The sequence below is a fragment of the Tachysurus fulvidraco genome, chromosome 17 (genome assembly GCF_022655615.1).
Source record: "Tachysurus fulvidraco isolate hzauxx_2018 chromosome 17, HZAU_PFXX_2.0, whole genome shotgun sequence".
Taxonomy (NCBI): Eukaryota; Metazoa; Chordata; class Actinopteri; order Siluriformes; family Bagridae; genus Tachysurus; species Tachysurus fulvidraco.
In genome coordinates, this window is record NC_062534.1 from 13,711,148 (window position 1) to 13,732,602 (window position 21,455).

General features: G+C 39.3%; 2 protein-coding genes across 22 annotated transcripts in view; both read left to right on the forward strand.

Annotated features, from left to right (window-relative positions):
- The window catches only part of mbnl3 (muscleblind-like splicing regulator 3), a 43,106-nt gene extending 29,952 nt beyond the window's left edge, over window positions 1–13,154 (forward strand). For 3 of the 20 annotated variants that reach the window (XM_047802462.1, XM_047802463.1, XM_047802464.1), the window contains exons 6-10: window positions 270–317; window positions 1,081–1,231; window positions 1,790–1,825; window positions 2,556–2,663; window positions 7,617–13,154. In XM_047802462.1, the coding sequence (XP_047658418.1) occupies window positions 270–317; window positions 1,081–1,231; window positions 1,790–1,825; window positions 2,556–2,663; window positions 7,617–7,756 (483 nt within the window). In that variant the 3' untranslated portion in view covers window positions 7,757–13,154. Of the gene's footprint in view, window positions 1–269; window positions 318–1,080; window positions 1,232–1,789; window positions 1,826–2,555; window positions 2,664–4,584; window positions 4,680–7,613 lie in introns of all 20 variants that reach the window. The other 17 variants (XM_047802465.1, XM_047802467.1, XM_047802473.1 and 14 more) reach the window with 17 other exon arrangements.
- Window positions 13,155–15,177: 2,023 nt separating this feature from the next.
- On the forward strand, window positions 15,178–19,704 carry rap2c (RAP2C, member of RAS oncogene family). 2 transcript variants are annotated; one of them, XR_003438968.2, is made up of 4 exons: window positions 15,178–16,183; window positions 16,406–16,713; window positions 18,184–18,411; window positions 18,993–19,704. XR_003438968.2 is itself a non-coding variant. In XM_027136057.2 (3 exons), the coding sequence occupies exons 1-2, from the start codon at window positions 15,911–15,913 to the stop codon at window positions 16,682–16,684; spliced, it is 552 nt and encodes a 183-aa protein (XP_026991858.1). In that variant the 5' UTR covers window positions 15,181–15,910; the 3' UTR covers window positions 16,685–16,713; window positions 18,993–19,704. The 2 variants fall into 2 exon arrangements, 1 of the variants encoding a protein (XP_026991858.1); XM_027136057.2 differs by lacking the exon at window positions 18,184–18,411 and having other exon boundaries at window positions 15,181–16,183.
- Window positions 19,705–21,455: the final 1,751 nt, after the last annotated feature.

The window sequence follows — 21,455 nt, forward strand, 5'->3', positions numbered from 1 at the left end:
TTTTTGCTTTTGTTTAGGCCATTCTCTCTTTTCTTCATACTGCTTATTGTTTTAGTCATTCATAGAGATACATGTTTGTGCCCTGAGTTGCCCTAACATCCTCTTTTTTTTCTTCTGTCTCCACATTATGCTTTAAAATTCCATCTAAGCTGACACCATTCCCACATTGGTTACTGTCTTGTGTGCCCTGTCTTTGTTTGTGCGTCTGTCTGTCTTTGCTGATTGGTTTGCTGTCATCATGCGCTCACTGCCTGCTAACCCGGCCACAGCCTGCAGCGCGTCCTCCGAAGCGCAGCCTGCACTCAACCCCTGACCTGGTACTTTTGATCTCTCACCTTTTTTTTTCCCCCTTTTTTTTCCTTTTTTTTCCTGTTCACACCTTTTTCACCACCAAATACTAAACTGTGTACTCATTCAAGCATGACTTTCCGAATGTATTATCATCATCATTAACTGTGATCACACAAATGCAGTTCAGCCTATTACCCAGTACTGGGCTTGCGATTACAATTAATTATTTATGTTGTTGTAGCACAGTCTGCTGGTACGCAGTCACCTAATTATAAACGGATAAATGTATGACTTTGATTTCAGCCTCCAGTAAATTCACAAATGGAGCAAAGAACAATTCTGCCAATGGACAAGACTGGTGTTCTAAAACCAACAAAAATAAGTGCTTTTAGTAGATAACTGTAGAAGACGTAATAACACGAAGCAAAGTGAGGGGAATGTTTGGCATCTGTATCATATTGTATGTGTATTGCTGAAGCTTTGGATGTGTTCTTGCCATGCTGTAGTGCTACGCTTTCTTCAGCCTAATGTCTTTACTATGCATATTGCGGTTGTGCAAATTACAAGAAGTAGCCACATAGATTAAGGCTAAAAATAGACCTGTTTGTAAAAGTACTAAGGAACCGACGCCAGTAACTGCAGTGTTTAAGCAAAAATTGATCAATCTTCCCTGTTGTGCTCTTATAATCTGACCTGCCATTAGTTTCTTTTTTTCTGATTTATCACTCCCTCTTCTGTCTATTCTTCTATCTTTCTTGCTCTCTGTCACTTTCTGTACTCTTCCCTAAGGCCCTGCCTCCAGGCAGCATGCAACAGATACCAAAGAGGCCCACCCTGGAAAAGAGTAACGGTGCTGCAGCCATCTTCAACCCCAGCATGTTTCACTACCAGCAGGCTCTGGCCAGCATGCAGCTGCAGCAGCCGGCCTTCATCCCCACAGGTGAGCCTCAGCTATTATTTACTCTGTTTGCGCCATACACAATCTGTTCATTGGTTTCACACAACATGGCTCAGCTGAAAGAAGTCAGACTTTTCCTGCTTGCCCTCTCGTTCTCCCTCTGTACTCTCATGCATCTTCTGCGTCTCTGGGTACTTTACCCCACACACATGTCTTGCTAATTGGTCCCCTGTAACACACACAGACTGAGCTTTGCCAGTGATCTAGTGCCGCATTGCATTATTTACTTGTGCGCAGCTGCTGCAGTGCATCTGTGCACTTCATAAAGTCGCCACTAAATATTCTTCACGGTAAGTAGAAGCGTATGAAACATCTGTAATGACAATAGTACTTTTAAAAAACATTTCAGAGTAACCCACTGTATTTTTTTCTGTCATGTGTGGCCTTCGTGTTGTCTGTATGGCTTGTGGTCACCAACACGGCCTTTAGTGGCACATTAACTTTGTTGTTTGGTCTCGTCTCTTACTCCTATACCACCTGACCCCCATCCCACCACCACCATCACCCCTCGTGCTGGGTTCTCTGTGCATGGTGCACCAGGTTCCCTGCTCTGCATGACTCCATCTGGAGCCATCGGTAGGTCCCTTGTGAGTCACCTCTGCTCTACAGGTTTTCTTAGGGCAAGGAGGAGGCTGTGTGGCAGGCAGGAGAGAGTGTGTGCGAGAGAGTGAGTGTGTGTGAGAGTGTGTGTGTGTGTGAGAGAGAGAGAGTGTGTGTGCACACGAGTGAGAGAGAGAGAGAGAAAGAGAGAGATATAGAAATCCACAACCAGCTCCTGTATCTCTAAGACGCAAAAATGTGCCAGTAACCTGCCTGAACTCTAAAAAAGAAAAAAAGAAGAAGAAATGAACCAGTGAATAATGAAATAAATTGGATGGCATTGCATAATTAAAATATGGCATCACTGAATTAACCTTTTACTTATTTATTAAAGATTAGAATTTCTTTAAAATCTAAAGTCCTTCTAATATGTGCTGGTTCAAATGTTGAAGTGTTTTGAACGTAAATAAATAAAGAGTTCTTGATCTCGACAGTCCCGGGCATGTGTAATGTCTGTCACATTATTGTCACCTCTCTGCTTGCATTTCTTCTCCTTGCTCATTTATTTTTGCTCTCTGTGCAGCTTCTCAGCTCGTTTGTGTACGTGTGCTCATGTATGAAAGTGATGGAGCCACAAAGCTAGCTACACCAAAGCTAGGCCTTACTCATAATTCACTAAGAGCAGTTCCTGTTTTTCTTTGTGCTCCTTTTTTCTTCCTCCTCCTCCTCCTCTCCTCTTGGTCATCTCCCCTTTAAATCTTTGTAGGGCTTTTCAAACCTCCCGGCCCACTGGCAGAGGGCCGCTGGGAGAGGCGGGATTGGAGCAGCTGCCGACCCCCCCACAGCCGCTACCTATCAGGGCCTGGACAGACTGGTGAGGGTAGAGCCCAGCCCCCCTCCCGCCCCCAACACACACACACACACACACACACACACAACTTGCCCATACACTGATCCTGAGGATACATCACCTGGACACCATATGTTTCACCGAAGGCTAGGTCGAAGCCAAATCAGTCCCAGTTCACACATCCTGTAGGTTATAAACTCATAGACACACCGTCTTACTTCCAGATATGTTATGAGAGTAGAATTCACTCACAGGTCCATCTAAACAAACCTATTGTATAACGACAGCTCCGGAATCTCTCCCAAACAACAATTAAGAGTTTAATCGGCATTTCCATATGTGTGTGTGTGTGTGTGTGTGTGTGTGTGTGTGTGTGTGTGTGTGTGTGTGTGTGTGTGTATGTAAGCCGTTGCTGTTTTGTGTATCATGCTCTATTAGTTTGCTCTCTGCCATATAACGACTCTTCATTTATAAACAGAGGAGGTTTAGGCTAACTTTTCCTATGGGAGCCATTCACACATTCATATGTCACTAGTAAAGTAACTGCTCTTTATTATGGGTCACATATCATGTATACAAGCAGACATGTAAAGAACAAAGGAAGAATTGGCCATGCTCTCAAAGCTAGATTTGTGTTGGAATGCACTGTATGTGTAGGCTACATTTTCTGTTATTTTCTGTCAGTTTTGTTTTAGTTTTTGCTTTCGTTCCAACACATGGTCCAGCTCCATCAAAATACAATTATCAGATATATCTGTCTGATTGGATTGTATGAGTTTGATTAAAAAATTTTTTATTATTTTTTTTAAGTGCACAGCTGCAGTGCAATGAGTATTGATCTTAGTTATTTCAAGTTGGTAACACTTTATAATAACAAGTGGTTTGAAGTTTCTTTTAAAATTTTAAAAGAAAGACAGAAATCGATTGAACATTGGATCATCTGTCATGAACGTATACAGCGATGGTATTAAAATAGAAAAAAAGTGTCCAATAACATTTTTATTCAGTAAATATGAATATTTCTAGACATTACCAGCTTTAAATACATCACAAAATTAGACATTAATGTGTCCATAAATTATATAATATTAACAAGACAAGCTCGGTGCTTTCAGTCTGACATCTTGTTCCGTTTGGTGAGCTGCTTTATAAACAGTGTGGATATTTTTTATACAGTCCCAAATCATGTGCTACTAGCATAAAATTCTTTTTTTGTCACCAATATATAGCAACCCTTGCATAAGTTTTAGATGTTAAAGGTATTGAGGAAGAAAATCTATGAAATATGACAGAATGAGGATGTGGTTTATTGCAACAACAACAACAAAAATTTTAACTTTGGGAACAAGAGTTTATTTAAAGGTTATTAAAGCATTTGAAGCTGGTAATATAGTGTATATACATTAATCATATAGGTTTAATTATGTGCTACAGGAACACTGATCTGTTGGTCATCTGCCAGTCAAATTGAACAGAGGCAGCTCATGACTCTATAGGGAGGGCCAGTGGTCTGGCTTGTGAGGCTGCTAAATTGACACAAACTAAATGTATTTAATAAATAAATCTTCTTCTCAAAAGACCAAAACTGTGAAGAGAAATAAAAACAACTTGCTAACTCTTATAGCTGCTGTTGTTATAAAGTCTTGAAGCTAATGCGAGTCCTAGACATTTAAAAGTAATCCATAACACGTCAGTAAAATAGATTCTATTGTTTATTGAATTGTTAGCTTTTACAAATGCGCCAAATCTTATGTTATAAAGTGTTACCTGTAAGTCTTAATTGCATGTTCTTGGGTGAAAAATCATCTTGGCAGTACATAAATGCTACTTGCCATGACTGTTCCGCCTCTTCCTCTGGCATATAATGTCATGGTACTCATAACATTCCTCCTCCCCTCCACCTCTCCCCTCTCCCTTGTTTCTTGTCTGACTCGCCTGAAAAAAGTTCCCATGATGCACGGTGCCACCACTTCCACTGTTTCGTCGGCTACGACCCCAGTCACCAATGTTCCTTTTGCCGAATCAGCTGCCTCCAATCAGGTTTGCCCCTTCATTTTGGCCTCTTCTTTTTTCAGCTGTACGGCATCTGGCACTGGTCCACAGACACCACGTTCAGCAGCGTAACGAGACCTTTCTCTGAAAATGTTGTATTACTGATGTAGATTTAATTAGACCTTCATTCTGAAAGTCTGAATCCCACTTTGGTGTGAATGAGTGGATGAACCTGTGAATGTGAATTAGCATCCCATCCAGGATACCAGGCCTGTGCTCGGGATGCACGGCTAGCACGACCAGGATAACGCAGTTAATGATGATGAACGAATGTGAAAATGCATGATGATCCTGACAGAAAGTAAAAGACAGAAATGAGAGCAAAGTCATTTTCTCACTATAACGAGCTTCTGTTTTTCTGACATTGGGATCTGTTTAACGTGGGAGCTCTGGCCCTAGGCAACCCACCTGAGCTAGCTGTTTGTGCTAGTTAAAACCCAGCTGGATTGAAAGTCTCTGTGGACCAGTGCGGAGCCGCTGTGTAGCCCTGTGTCACCGTGTCTGTGTGTATTCACCGTGCCTTTTCAAATGTCTCCACTCTATGTTGGCACACAGCATCTTCTGTGTAGTTAAAACATTATAGAGTCCATATTCATTCTTTCTCTTTCTCTAGTTTTTGAACAGTTAGCTTTGGGGGTTTAACTATAGGTTTAAGTATCACTTAGCAATGTCACTAGCTGTTGTTTCCTCTCTCAGGGCCAGATGTACTAAGCTGTTTACACTCATTTTGACATGTTGCTTGAAAAAACTTAACATAATGTACATAACACCTTAGGTATGAAACTGGCGCATGAGCCAAAATGCAGATTACTGTATGTATGCAGTATACGCATTTAAATAAGGAAAGTCCGGCTGGTTACATTTTCCGTTTGATGCGTTCAATTTTGTGCAATTTGTGTTGATCAGTTTCAAGTGTAAATTAGCGCAATGTGTGTAGGTGAATGCGGTTTGTGTGTTTATGTATAGTCTACGCACTCCTGATAAAATGGCAGCTTTTTGTGATGTAAAAATATATAATAATAATAATAATTAATAATAATTAATAATAATAATAATGAGCAAGATAAATCATGTCAGAATGGTCTGCACCTTCAATGAGAAATTACAGCATATGCAAATATTTGTCAAAAATAGGAAATGTACAAAAGTTACGATAAACTGATTGTACCCTTTTATAAACGGTGATGTAGCTGTGTTCGGAAAGAATCACATTCAGTTTCATGATCAAAAATAATGATCCTACAGCTGTCAGGGAAATAATTCTAATTAACCCCAAGTAAAGATTGGCGGTTTCTCTAGGATCATGTCTGCACATCTTATTCTTCACAAGTCTTGATTACAGGTCTGGGTGGCTAGAGACGAGCCCTTTCTGGAAATTTTAAAAAAAACATCCATTCACCCTAAAATGTGATCAAATGTGTTATGATATGATGAGATCAATTCCTCAAGGTATATTTGGTGTAACAAAAAAAAAGCCTTGAAGGAACACCGTACCTACGATGAAGTGTACTGGAGGCAGCATCATGCTTTAGGGCTGCTTTTCTTCAGCTAGTACTAGAGCTTTTATCAAGGTGGACGGAATCATGAATAGCTACAAATACCAGTCAATTTTCCAGCAATACTTTCAGGAGTCTGCTAGAAAGCTGAAGATTAAAAGCATGTATGCAAATCAACAAATGACTGGCTTCAATAAAAGAAGATGTGTCTGTATGATCTGCCCAGATACCAGATCTGTAGCAGGCTGCGTAAAGGAGATGCCTTAACATTTCAATGGATCTAGAACGTTTTTGCAAGAAGGAGGAAAATATTAAAGGCCAAGATGTGCAGGGCTGATACACAAAATTGAGTTGTGTAAAAAAAATCATAAGGGGCTTCACCAATGTTTTAGGAAGTGGTTATTAAAGGTTGTGAGTTCAAATCCCAAGACCACCAAGATTCCACCTCTGGGCCGCTGAGAAAGTCCCTTAACACTAATTTGTTTGAGTAAGACAAGTGTAAGTGGATAAGAGGGTCTGCCATTATATATATGTGTGTTAGTGTATTTGTTTAGGAGTCTTCACAATTATTTTGCTAGGTTATGTTTTTTATTTTTTGCCCTTAAAAAGTGCATTTTTATATGTTGTAATTGCACACTGAGCATGGGAAAAGTTCTGACATGAATTTTCTTGATATCATTTTAATTTAATATATCAGGATCGCATTTTGTGGCCTCATCAAGCCACGCTTTTTTTTTTTTTCTTTTCTTCTTTTTTTTTTGCATCTTGTCATGTACATACATCTGGCCCTAAGTCCCAGAAGCACATCTCATAATGTAACAGTGCAGTGGGATTTAGTTTGGAGTCCCAGCTGTACAAGCTGTACTTGCAGGATGTATTCCCAGTGATGCTGTTGCACTAATCAAGAGGGGAAGCACTGCATAGTCCTCCATTTTGGTGTCAGCACTGCTCGGGCTACATTGCCAAGTGCTTCACTTTTTCCAAGTGCTTGGCAAACACCAAACTGCTGACACTGCTGAACTACAGAGCACCTAGCATACTATTATTATTATTATTATTATCATTAATATTATTGTGTCTAATAGTTCAGCAATATGCTGGTAGCACTTTTTTTTATTCCTCTTCTGTGTGTAAATAAAGTCCTTGATTATAGAGTATCTTGGTATTGTGTTGAAGTCCAGAAGAATTTCCTGTGTTTTTGGCCATATAACCTCTCAACATATCTTGTTGGAAGATCTGTGATGCATTACATCAGGATATTAAAGTTTCTCACGTTTTTACAGACTCTATCGAGAGAATTTACTTTGAGGTAATGTTTGCATTTGTGGATTTTGTGATACCCGTACCAGAGCCCTTTTATTTCTCAACTTTCTGTCTTTGTTTCTCTCATCCCCCTCCACCTTCCTCCTCTATCCTTGTCGTTCAGTAGACCCCGCCGAGGTACTGACTGCGGACCCTGTCGACCTCCACTGCATTCCTGTGGAAACACACCTCTGTCCAATCCCCAAACTGCTGGTGGCGGCACCGGTGAGCCTGAACTCAGTAAGCCTCGGCCGCAATCTCAGTTAACGCACCACTATCGCCACCCCCAAATCCAACCACCCCACAGAGACATGAAAGCAACAAACGTGTGCCTAATCAGTGCGTCCAGCAAGGACAACCCTTTCATCCTCTTATTTGATGCCCCACATTAACAAACATCAGCAAAAAATGGTTTGTTGATGCTAAAACAGGCAATATTGAAGCTAGGACCTTCAACTGTTTAAGGAAGTGTGCCATGATGCAAGGAGACTTAAGAAGCATGAAGATGCTGAATCTGAGCACTCCTTTGAATTCACAGCCATACAAGTACACAGATTTGTAGACCTACACACGCACACATATACACACACATACACACACACTAAGTTGAGAACAGTGCATCCTCCTCAGATAAGAGTGAGGTCTCAGACCCGGATTAATCCATTGTGAATAGTAAAGCTGAGGCTTGATGTCACCTGACAGCACACATGATACTGTAAAAGTGTAGAAAACAAGAATGTAATGTGCACAGGGCTTCGGTCAGAGATGGGTGTGTATGAGAGCTTTTTTGAAAGCACTTTTTAACTTTTATTTTAATCCCTACAGTTACCTGAGCTTTTTTTTTTTATTCTCAGAGATTTACACTTTATTGTCCAGGTAATTAACAAGAATAACAATGAAAACTAAACGTGAGCCATGTAGCTCAAATGAATTACAACTACATTTGGTGTGAATTGGTCTTGTTTCTCAAAAAACTTGACCAATTTCTTCTCAGACTAAAAAAGGACTGCAAGCAAGTACAACAGTTAAAAAGCAAGCATGTCATTCCTATTCTACATCCCAATCCACTTTTTTTTTACCATTAATGAGTGATTGGTTTAAAGCCTAAAACCTAAAAACTGCAGTTGCTTGACTAGAGGAAGTGTGATTTCCCCCCCCCAGCTTAGACATACCACAGATTTGTTTACGTGAAACATTCAGACTGAGGTTAGGTAGCTTCCTGCGTGAATACCTCCTTTTTCTTAATGCAATCCGCCTTAAGCAGAAGTGTCGCCGTACCTGCATGTCTTATTGTGTATGACAACGTACACTAATCTGTAGGGTCTGATTACAGCCCTATAGCCAGCACTGCACAGGAGGTCTGATAGATGACTAGCTCAGGATGAGTCTGATCACCATACTGTGATAAGCAGTGCCAGCACAGCAGCTGTGGCCGTCGATTGGAGCAGCGCCATTTCAAAGCCCAACTGTTCCTCTGTAGTTAGCATGTCAGAGCGTATTACTCATCTCCTGCTTTTTCTTTTCTTTTTTCCCCCCGTTTTCATAATACACTGATCTGTACGTTTGACTTGGTTTATCAGAGGCATTGTGATAAATTAGGGTCTGCCACCATCTCTGCTCCTGTCTTTCCCTTATCGCGTGGACAGTCCCTGCCAAACTCCATGGCCCAGTCCCTCCTACTGTGTGACAGTCTGTTTGTCTGTGCTTATTGCTTAGCCCTGTTTGTTACATCTCACAGTAACACAAGATCTTGGAACTGTCTATGCTGTGATATTCGCAGTATGACAGCAACCAAAGCAACGCTTCTAGGGTTTTATAAAACCTTTTTTAAATTTGAAGCTAATGTGCACATCTTAAAATGTATACGTACATTATATAATGAGAGAGAGAGAAAATATAATTAAAAACAATGAATGTAGTTGAAAGCTCCAAAAAGACATCACAGATTGGGAATCGGCGGAAAAATGAATGCTTGGAGTCCACTAGCTCAGAATAAGGATGTTTGCTGCAATCCTACTGTCCTGTTAAATTACTAATGGCAGCGGTACAATTTTATACAACAAGTCTACTGCTTTATGTGTCAATGACTCTAAAAGCTGGGTCACTCTGTGCCAATCAGTGTAAAAAAAACAACAAAAAAACGGAGTAGTCATTACATGCCAAAGCCCAACAAGCAGACTGATTGAAAATGTTATTTTCCCCACAGCTAATGCAATCATTAATGCTGTGCTTTCTTTCAGGCTTTCAAGCTTTCCTAATTCACTCACCTCATACTGCTGAACCATATGATTGGTGCTCCTGTAGCTAACTTGCCATGTGTGGACTAAAGGCCATTTGTGATCTGATCTACAGCAAAACCTTTTAGAAGCTTTAATTGGAGTAGATGCTTGTTTTGAAAGAACAAATACAGTGATGTAAGATAAAGCACCAACCGAGGCCTGAAACTTTTTTTTGTAATAGTAGTGGGTGTGTTTACCTTTTCTTTTATTTATTTATTTTTCAACTTTGCAACTCGCTGATTTAATCATGATTAAGATTTCTGTGTATTATGTTTTTGAAATATGTGTCTGTTTTTAATTCACCTTACTGATTCTGACCACTTATTGTGTCCTTATGTTCAAAAGTCCACAGACTCTAAAAGACCAGGGCAAAGCAGACTGTCAGCCATACGAGCGCTTTATTTCGCGTTGTGCTAAAAGCAGTAATTCTGCAGGAGAAAAGTGCCGAGGTGTAGAGGAGATGCGGGGGATCAGCTGTAGCCGGGGTACTGACCAACCTCACTTACAAAAACATTGCCAGGAAAGGGCCTTATATTCATTTGAATGTGACATTTAAGACAAAGAAGAATGTCATTAAAGCTTGAGGATGCCTGTCTCACCTTTTTTCCCTCCTGAAACAAACCACAACATATTTTAACATATCAAGGGAGTAAACTTCTCCCAATGCCATTCACTGTTAATGTACTATAGAAACAAGGTTCTAAGAGACTTGTCAAGAACCTTCGTCGTCATCGTCGTCGTTACAGGAAACAGCTGTGCTGTTTTGTACAGATAGCCACACCAATGAGAATACTTCGATGGTCAAACACTGCGTCTATTTAAAAAAAAGAGAGAGACAGAGAGAGAGAAAGAGAGGACCTGTGTGGAAATAGTGTATTTGTGAGCATTTATTTTGTCTAGATGAGACTCTCCAGGCCAAATGCTCAGGGCCTGTTTTCTAAACATTAATCAAGGTTAACCCATGACTAAAGCTGTCAGTTTTAATGCCCATTGACAGTTTCATTTAGTCTCTTCAACATCTTCAAGCCTTGAAAAACGGGCCAGAAGGAATGTTCTGCTTTATTACAGTTATACAAGAAAATAAACATGAAGTGCTGAAAAAGTCAGAAGAGTCATCTGAGGTCAAATGCAAACTCAACAAGACAATATACTGTGTTACTGGAGTTTCTGTGTTGTACACAATTTATAAAATGTTAAGGTGTGGGTATCTGTAAATGTTGGCCGTTCAATTGTTTAAGAGTATATTAAGCTGTTGATTTGTATAACGGAATATTTAATGTAGTTGGGCAAGCCTCATTGCCTAGCTAAGGTATAGATTTCTCTCTCTCTCTCTCCCTCCCTCCCTCCCTTTATCAATTTTTTTCTCTCATATCAAGAGTTATGCCTTCTCCAACTGCTATCCAGCAGGAATTAACAAAATACTTGATTAAGGAAAAAAAAAACATGCCTTGTTTGGGGCTTTAGTGTTTTAAGAACACTCACTTTTTAAGAAGTGTGTATTCATGTGTAATGTACTTAGATAATCTTAGATGTACATATTACTAGTGCATCCTTGCTATAGTTTTGTCACCATTAAGGTCTCGTAACCTTAATGTCATTCTCAATGGTACTTATTTTAGCTGTATTTCCACATGTTAAGTAAATTTATTGCGAGTTTTACATTTGGAAACGGAACACGTTTTAGTTCACTTGCTCATTAATGATTTATTCAGTTACTTATTCTACAGCATAAACTCTCATTGCATGGAAATGGAAATAATCTAAATAATCTGATACATAGTTTGTGTAGTTAGTAGTAAATAAAGTAAAAAATAAGAACTATCTATATAAATATGAATCTATATACACATTTGTATTACAATGAGCAATTCATTGTAACTTGATAGTAAGTTGTTGTTGCTATGGCAACAAAACTACAACATGGCTACCTTTGTGAATCTTGTGAATTTTTTCACACTTTCAATTGAATTAATGTACAAGGTTAACTTATTCAGAAAGGGAATGTGTAGATATCTTACCTTGGATTAAAAAATTATGCCTATTTTATACAAAAAAAAATCCTCAAGTCCAAAATCCATTTGGAGATGTCATGTTATTTCTTTTTTTATGATTTCATATTTTTCTAATGGGATACTTGTTTGAGATATGAGTCTGACGAGTCAGTGTTCAAGCTTTAGTACAGACTTGTTGGATCAAAACTGGATACCCTTCCATAATTGGCTGAGATATTCTGGTGCAAATCTGTCTCTTCAGGTGGAGAGTCATCTTTTGTTTTGGTTTTGTTTTATTTTTTAAAAAAGGGCTGTCTGGACTGGTAGACACCAGAAAGGATCTTACAGATAGACTCGTTTTGATGACGAGTGCTTGAATCTTTAACTCGATGATGTCAGGAGCAGAACGAGATGTAGGGCGTAGTAAGCTAGAACTTGAACCTCCTGGTAAAGTCTCATTTCTCTCCCTGTGCTCTCTAGCCAGCCTTTAGCCCAGCTGTGCTGGGACCTTCTGTGCCCCCATCAGTGTACGAATGTGTGTCCTTCACCTCGTTTGCACTTATGTACATAAATGAGTGAAAATATTCAGAATTTATTTTGAATATGCATAGATAAATACAAATATATAGACATATACATATATATATATATATATATATTGAAAAGAAAGCCTGTTGTTCAGAACACAGGTAAACATCTGTCCTTCTACTGGGTTGTTCAAGAAATGCGAGGGATTTGTTGTATGTTCTTTTTTTGCTAATGCCCTTGTTCTCACCATGAGCATGTTGTTGCTTGCTGATAAAACAGATGAAAATGAAACGATGCTTTCTGGTTGGACATAGTTTACAAAAAATGAGCATATTACACCAAGCACTGAGGCTGTCTATATCTGACAAACTGTGTTGGTGGTGTTTGGAAACGAAGCATGGCCCCTAAATTGTATGCAGGTGATGCATTTGCATCCAAGAAACCAAAGAATAAATAGCTTACTTGTCTTTGTTTATTTTTTATTCGTTGCAAATTGCCTATTTAGTGTCACAAAATATTATGGTCTTCTAATTCTGCTTATTATTGTTGTTATTGTTATTCCTAATAATGATAATAATGTATTCATGGATCTAAGAGTTGAAAAGAAATGGAATTCAAAATGGATCTGCTTGGGAGTTTAGCTCGTCTGTACTGGTGATGTTCTGCCCCCTGCAGACAGCCATCGGTATAACAGCCAGTGAAACCCTTTTCTCAGGAGGGCTGAGCATCATCCAAGTACAGGACACACCACCAACATCAGTGTCAGATTACAGCAGGAAAACATTGCGCCTGGTTTTAAGGAGTTTAAGTTACATTTCTGTATTTGATTTCCTCTCAGTGTTCACTCACACACATATTCCCCCCCCCCCCCCAAAAAATAAAAATCAATAATTCAAAATATCTCAGTGCATTTCAGATCTCAAAGACAAATCCTATCAACTCAGTGAAACCTGGAGTATATCTTGTACATTCTGTGGTCCACAGTTGCTTTGGAAGCCAAGAATTTTGTTGCCATGGCACTTGTCCTAGTAGTGAGGGAGAGACTGAGTCTTTGTAAGGTTCCTTGCATATCGATGCACCTTTGGACCACGTTCACATGGTCCCAAACCTCCAGTCTGTAAAGTGGACTCAGCACAGAGTTTGATCTTTAAGTCCTGATTTACAGAACATGCAGAAAATGAATGCAATCAACAAGGACACTTGACCACTGTGCTTATTATTGGGGGGAAAAAATAAAATAAACGTAACACCCTTCTGCTGTCCACCTTACTGTGCCTGGACATTCTGTGAAGACAGTGCTTTTATTTTTCATTGTCGATTTCATTTTAAACCAATTGAATCCTTCACTTGTATTTAATCATATTTAAGTCTGTGTGGAAATTGATGTTGATGATATTGACATATAAAATGTGTGTATAGGATTAAGTTCATATTTATGTTGTAAAATGCTATGGATGTAAATGTAAATGCAGTCTCTTGTTTTAAGATTTGAGGTTTTGTCCCTTTAAGGGTGTCAGTCAGGTGTCATTTTAAAACACAGATTAAGTGCTTTCTACCAGAAGCAGTTTAACGAATGTCCACCTTGTTTCGAAGCCATATGTTGTTGATTCCTCTTTCCCCCACTGTAGGACAAGCTCGCATTGAATGCCCTGACTCTTTATATGAAATGCTTCTCTTTCTATTTAGCGTGTTGTACTTGTATGTGCTACAAATTTGTGCTTATTGCCAATCCCTTTTATGATTATAGTAATGTATAGAAAATATACATACTTATATGATCTGTTCTTTTTGTTTGACATTTTAATAAAGCACTTAAATGGAATTCTCTGTCAGCCTGTTTTTTTTGTTGTTTTTTTTTTACCTAAAATATAAATATTGAAAAGGGGTCATTCATTTATAAGACCCACAGATGAGAGCTAAGCCATACTAATGTCGTGTGTCATGAAATAGCCTAAAGTTTTGATCCTGGCTTCTGGTCACCGTCTACATTCCAGAGAAAAGTCATCACAGATATAGGGAGGTTTGTGCAGGATTTCTCTGGGTTTTGTGGGTTGTCTGTTAAATTGCCCCAAGGTGTGAACGAGAGTTTTAGTAGATTTTGTTTTTACAACCCAACGCAAAATATCCAGCAGTCTCATAGTCTTAAGCAAACATTGTGAAGGAGTAGAAAAAGATTAATATGCAAAGGTCATAAAAAGACAGTGGTTTAGTGGATAATAGGTTTGCATCTCACTTCCAGGGGTTGGGGGTGTGAGTCCCAGGCTATGATTTGAGTTTCCTCCAAGTACACTGGTTTTCTGTCCCAGCTGAAGAGACATGCATTAAAGGCTAATCACTAAATCGTGTCTAGTGGCCCTGCAATGAGTTGCCACCTTGTCCATGGTGTTCCCTACCTTGTGCATCATGTCCTATGCGTTAAGCCTCAGGCATCCTGCAACCCTATATAAGATCAGTGGTTCACAGTTAGTGGATGGAGCTCATAACAAGGTTGTGTCCCAACAAGGTGTCATTGCAGTGAATTATTCACAGCCTTAATAATACCTAGTGGCCACCTACAGTTGTCCTTTCACTGAATATCTGAATCTGACAAACTGCATAGCAACAGATGAGCTACAGTCAGTCATGTACCTGATAAAAACTACCAGGAAATGTATCCATTAGTATAATGTGTACCCGATAATATAAACAGTGAACGCGTGAAAATGGCATTAAAAACTCAATTCAGAAAGAAATCGATTAGTTCATAGGTAGTTGATGATGGCTACGTCCCAAACAGCAGACTGCTGCACTAAACAGTGCGCCTGCTCTAGGTGAGGGCTGTTTATGATTTGTTACACTATGTAGTGTGTAGTATGCGGTTTGGGACAGAGCAGGAGCGCTTAAACCTCGTTTAAAGGAGCAGGAGAGAGGGCTGTGTGCTGGCCGACAGGGAGGGAGAGGCCAGAACAAGCAGAGAAAAGGAGCGGAGGGTTTTTTTTTTTTATTTAATGTAAATTACAAATAACTGTCTTTAGCACAAATCCCTACCTGTTGTTTTTTTAAGCTAGACGCTGCACAGGGGGTCACAAGAAGATCCTCCTTTCAGTTAATGTGAATGTTTTTCCTTGCGAGCTTCTAGCTTTCTAGCCAGCTAGCTAGGAATAAGTGTAGGGTGCTAGCTGGAGCTTAGCTAGTGTATTCACATGGACGCTGAAATGGAAGGAACCCTAAACGCGCTTTATACCGCGCGACCTTAGAGAACAGGCCTTTAACAAGGTGTTGGCGAAATATTTTAGATTCGTCTGTAGCCTTTTTTATACATATTTACCATGTGCACTTACGCGGCGGCGCTGCGCAAAATCTAAATCCGACCCGAACATAGATGGAGCAGGGGCGTTTTGGGTTTAGCTACAGCTAGCACACAGCTAGCTGGCCTGGCAGACACATCAGAGCACAAAGAGCAAAGAAAATAAAAGGAGTTGCAGTACTTTTTAAACCGGTTTCGTTGTATTCGAGGTGCTTATCGGGTGGATATTTAAAGCAGGTGAATTAAACAGCCAGCTGTTTGCTTTATGTTGGGAAGCAGATAAAGCTAGCTAGGTAGCTAGCCGAGTTTGGCTCAGTGTTTTAGCGCCCAGTCCCAAATGAAGGAGTACAAAGTGGTTGTGTTGGGCAGCGGCGGCGTGGGCAAGTCCGCCCTGACCGTTCAGTTTGTCACCGGCACATTTATAGAAAAATACGACCCGACCATCGAGGATTTCTATCGGAAAGAGATCGAGGTTGACTCGTCCCCTTCGGTGCTGGAGATTCTGGACACCGCCGGAACCGAGCAGTTCGCGTCCATGAGAGATCTTTATATAAAGAACGGCCAAGGCTTCATTTTAGTTTACAGCCTTGTGAATCAGCAGTCATTTCAGGTAAGAACTGTTTCGTTCACACTCGAGCTTGTATTATGTTCACAGCAAAGTTATTACGATCATACACTTAAATATACGCTGCAGAATGTAGAGGAAGTGAATAGGATCAGATAATGAAGTGAATTTCAATGTAACTCAACTGAAAGTGCACCATGGAGTGGAGGTTTGCATGCACTTGAAGGTTTGACCGCTTTTCCCCCCTGTCTTTGGTATTCCCACTAGGACATCAGACCGATGCGAGACCAGATAGTTCGAGTGAAGCGCTTTGAGAAGGTTCCCCTAATCTTGGTGGGCAATAAGGTGGATCTGGAATCTGAGCGTGAGGTCGCCGGGTCCGACGGTCGAGCCCTGGCTCAGGAGTGGGGCTGCCCCTTCATCGAGACCTCGGCTAAGAGCAAGACCATGGTGGACGAGCTCTTTGCTGAGATTGTGAGGCAGATGAACTATGCCACTTTGCCTGAGAAACAGGAGCAGTGCTGCACGGCGTGTGTGATGCAGTGAGGTCTGTGGCCTTACCGCACACTCCACAGGTATGGAGGTCCTTTTCTGTGCAGATCGTAACATGGATCATCTCATGGCAGAAAAAAGTGACACTTAACAGTTTAATTTAGGAACACAAACCGAGAGTACATCTGCTTGAGTAGTACTAGATGTACATATTAAGGATGGTTCAGGAATTTATAAGGAAAACCCTGCACATCTTAAAGATGTGACGAATTCTCTATGTAGACATTGGTATCCCTTTTCTTCACTCTGAAGGGTCTACATCAGCGCATTTGATCTACAGAAGCATGTAACTAGAATAGTTTAGGTGTCAATTCTTCAGGAAATTGTAACCAGGCATTGAGGAACTGAGGGGAAATAAATCAATAGGCAAAGCAACACATTTTGTATTTAAAATGTCAGATATTCCCTTTCTTGATGTTTTAATTTAGTAATTAAACTTTTTTTTTTTACCATGAGAAGGTGCTTACCTGTAAATTTTGGTGGAATATGGCAGGATTTTGAAACACAAAATGTCTGCAGGATGGAATTGGGCTGATCTCAATTAATCATAATAGTCATGGACTGGGGAAAAGAAGCGCCTTCCTCATATTGTGTATAAAGCTGCATAATACCAAGAGCTGAACAACAACCACAGTAACCTCCTGACTCACTCCTGAGCTGCTCTCACACTCCGATCTGGAATGGATTACAGCACAGCAAAAAACAAAGAAAGAAAGGAAAAAGAAAAACCTCACAGTTTAGGGAAACTGACAAAGCAGTGCTGTTTGGCCCTACAAAGCCAGTACAGTATGGCAGATAGCTGAGTATGGTGACAAAAGAGAAGTGTAGTCGGTCGGCAGCAGCTCTCTATAGAGAACGGCAGACCCGGGCGATGCAGGGCTTCTATAACGCAGAGAATATGCAACAACACAAATAAAATGGCAGAAGACAGGTGTAAAAAAAAAAAAAAAAGATTGTAAATTACTTGGCAACCTAACAAAAGCATTGCGTCTGAGAGAGGAACACAGGAAGTGCTGTACTCACTCAGAGGGATAGTGAGCAACTAGGACACACAGTTTCCTTACTAGACTTTAACAGTTGCCACAAAATGAACAGGGTTGTCATCTAATCTTTACAGTTTGAGAAGAATGTTTACTTTTTTGGATTTCTTTTGAATATTCGCATACCTTTTCTAATTAAGACTTTGGCACATAATTTAATAATGTTAAACAGAACATCTTGAATTAACAACTTCCTACGTGTCTGGAAATGTGGTCCAAGACTCTCCAGTGTGAAAATCCAGAATTTCTGTCATTCTAAGAACATGTATGTATATTAGAGGTGGTTATGTATCTTGTTTAGTTTAGATCTGAAGCACAAAGCTTTTTCATATGTACAAGGTCATGTTATAGTGTGTTACTGACTCATAGCGAACTGTAAACATGGAGAGTGGGTCACATACAGTTGTAGTTTGGTGCAAGAGACAAATAAGTTGTTAATCGACTGCTTCTCAGGTCAGGCTCGGTTCTGTTATCATAAGATCACCCAAAGAATGCGGCGTGACCAACCAGACAGCCTGACTACAGACTGCTGAAGCATGAAGAAGCAGCGCAGTCTAGACTAGTGTCCGGAACGAGAGAGCAGGGAGATTCCCAGCAAAGAAAAAGGAAAATCCTACCTCCTGAATGACAATGCATGTTCCAAAATAACAGGAAACAAGTTCTCCAACTGCTACCATTCAGGTTGTTACTAACTTCTTCAAACAAACATGTTTCAGAATGTGAGAAAATGACTTGTAGCAAATAAACTAATGAAGAAAAGTGGTTATTTTGTCTCTGTGGACTTTCAAGGAGAGCGTCTCAAGGATGTTGCTCTATCTGCAACATGATATTACACAGTAGTTTTTGAAGTAGGAAATCTGTCTCTTTTGTATATAAACATATTCCAGCTATTCATCTTAGTTAAATCTGTACAATATTTTGCCTGTTTTATTGGAGACCTAAAGCTTTTTAATCTGCAGATGGAGCACATTAGGTCTAAATGGACCATATCTGTAAGCTACTTGTTTTTAATGACTGGTTGGAATTAAAGCTATTTCATTCAAGTGATCAGAAAAATGTCTGTCTATAAAATCTCGGGAATTGTAGGTTGGTAGGTAAAGATGTTATCGTGACCATTTTGCTACCGATTAGAGGCATTACCTAAAACAATTTCGATAAATGTAGTTCATTCCCCATTTTTGACCCACTAATAATCATAAAACATTTAGGCATATGTTTAGTCTTGTTTTGCAAAATAACTGATTGGTCTTTGATTTCTGCAGCCACAGCACCTGGCAGGAGGCCCTTTTGAACCCATGTCTGCTTCAGTGATGTTTTGACCCCATGAGCCACTCCAGTGTCACTGAGCCGTCTGAACTCAGACTGATGAGGTCACCTTGGTCAAGCCTTGGTTTGCTGCAGTGTGAAGCAGGGACATTGAAATCTCTGACTTTCATCCGTGTCTGTATTGTAGAGCACATATATAATACAGTATATATACAGTATACTGGGTGTTTTTGGGAACTGCATGACAAGCATCAGTGGGGGGGGCTGAGGACTTTGGAAACGGGGCCAAATGTGACAGGGCTATTAATATCTATTTTCTTAGAGGGGGAACTACATTGTGTATGAGCAGGATTTCTGCAACCTGTAAACATGCTGACGGTGCTCAGTTGTACATCCCTAGGATTTCTTTTAACATTTTATGTTTGATATCTACTTTTAATGTGATAATAGCCATTACAAAGGTTTGAAGCCTGGACCATCTAACTTTGCTTTTCTCCTTTTTTTTTTCTTTTCTTTTTATTTTTTCTTTTTTAAGACTACAGTATGTATTCCCCATAGTATATTTATTAAAATGTTTAATTACAAAGATGGATACATATTGAATTTTTATGTTCCATTGGCCTTTTTGCTTTTTGTGACAGTATGCATTGTTTCTGATATGGAGCATTAATGACGCCTTAAATGATTACAGTTTTGAACTTGTGTGGAGTTCATGTTTCCTGTCTCCTCTATTCTTCTCACACACATCATTCACACACTACAACTGAACAGATCATATTGACAAAATATGGCAGATAAACTTACAGCATTGTGCCACTAGACAATCAAAACCTTTCTTAGCTTTGTTTATGTGGTATTATATAGAGCTGTAGTAACCAGATGAACACTTAACATAAGATTTTACAGAATGCATTAAAGTATTTAGTGATATTTTGAGAACTAAAATGCTAAACTAGGAGCTTTGAGCATTGTGATAATTATATAAACCATTATATCACGATCAGATTGAAACTGAGCTGCTTTAATGCTGCTCTAATATAAAGGGACAATAGAGGAAGGTCTAAATCATTTGGTATTTTTAAAATGAATTTCTTAACGTTACATTGCATAAACTCGAGTCAATTCGACTCAAAGCTTCTTTCATTTCAACCATATATAGCTGATGCAGTACACAGCAAAATGAGACAAGTTTTCTCCAGGACTGTGGTGCTACATAAAACAAACAGAGCTAAGGACTTAGTAAGCCACATAAAATGCATCTGTGCAACCTGATGCACAGTGTGAGATCAAAGACAGTGCAAACAAACAATACTAGACATTATACAAAAGCAGCCTTGGCCGGTGTACATACTGTATGTTCTATATTGCATGTGCAGAAATACTTGAATGAACACTTAATAGAATAGTAACAATTATGAGGTATTAACAGGTGCTCTAAGAAAAGAAAAAAGGAGCAACCAAAAGAATTCAGGTAAAGACAAATAGAAATATTTTACAGGGGAAAAAGAAGAAAAATACTCTTACTAATACTAGCATACTATTTTGTATTGGACTGTGCTAGAATGACTGTGTTTATAATGAACCAACTGCATTCTCGTGACTCGTGTTTAAATGCATTATCACCTGTCATCAATGAAGTGAATCTGTTTAACCCCAAATAAATTTCATCTGACTGTTGAAGCCATGCACATGTTGATGACAGTTTTCAATCTGAAGATGGGTACAAATAATTTCCAATCAAGAGATGTATCAGTGAACACTGTGTAAGCCTTCATCAGGTGAAGAGAATGGAGCACTACAGTGACATTACAATGGGCAGAACATTAGCAGAACTGCAGGGGCATCTGTAAAGCACTGGTTATGCAGTGAACTTATATTCTGCATGTCTGGGCTATAGGGTAGGGTTTAAACAGCACATCCAAGCCCAGGAAATTTTGTCAAGATGTAAGATAAAATGTGTTGCGGTCTGATGAACCCAATGTATAACATTTTTGCCATAATTATTAAATATGTGTTTGCCACATAAGCAAGACTGTTTATTGAATTTTACAAAGAAGAGTGAAATAAATTTCTCAGAACAAGGTTATGAGAAATTATACCAGGCTTATACCAGGTTATTGTATTTTTTTTCCTTTTTGTTTTCTTTTCACCTAAAACCCTTTATGTACTTGAATTTTGTTGGCTGTTATATTACATTAAAGGTGGAAAGTTTTCCAAATGATTTTTTTTTATTAATAAAAATCTACAATTTCAACATTGGTGTGTAGACTTTATTTATTTATTTATTTATTTGATCCACTGTTTTTAAAACTCTGGTAATATATAATTAACGCATTTTATTGCATATATACTTTATACAATATTTATTATATATTGTATTCTCCAGTCCTTTAGATGGCAGTGTTGTCTATTCTGCTTATTTAGGTTCCCAGTTCAACAGTTTTTTATGTTACCATTAT

Bases quoted from the DNA above. Each gene is read 5' to 3' on its own strand.
- rap2c (XM_027136057.2), top strand. From the start codon at position 15,911: ATGAAGGAGTACAAAGTGGTTGTGTTGGGCAGCGGCGGCGTGGGCAAG. The intron at 16,184-16,405 runs GTAAGAACTGTT...TATTCCCACTAG, and splicing joins TGAATCAGCAGTCATTTCAG to GACATCAGACCGATGCGAGA.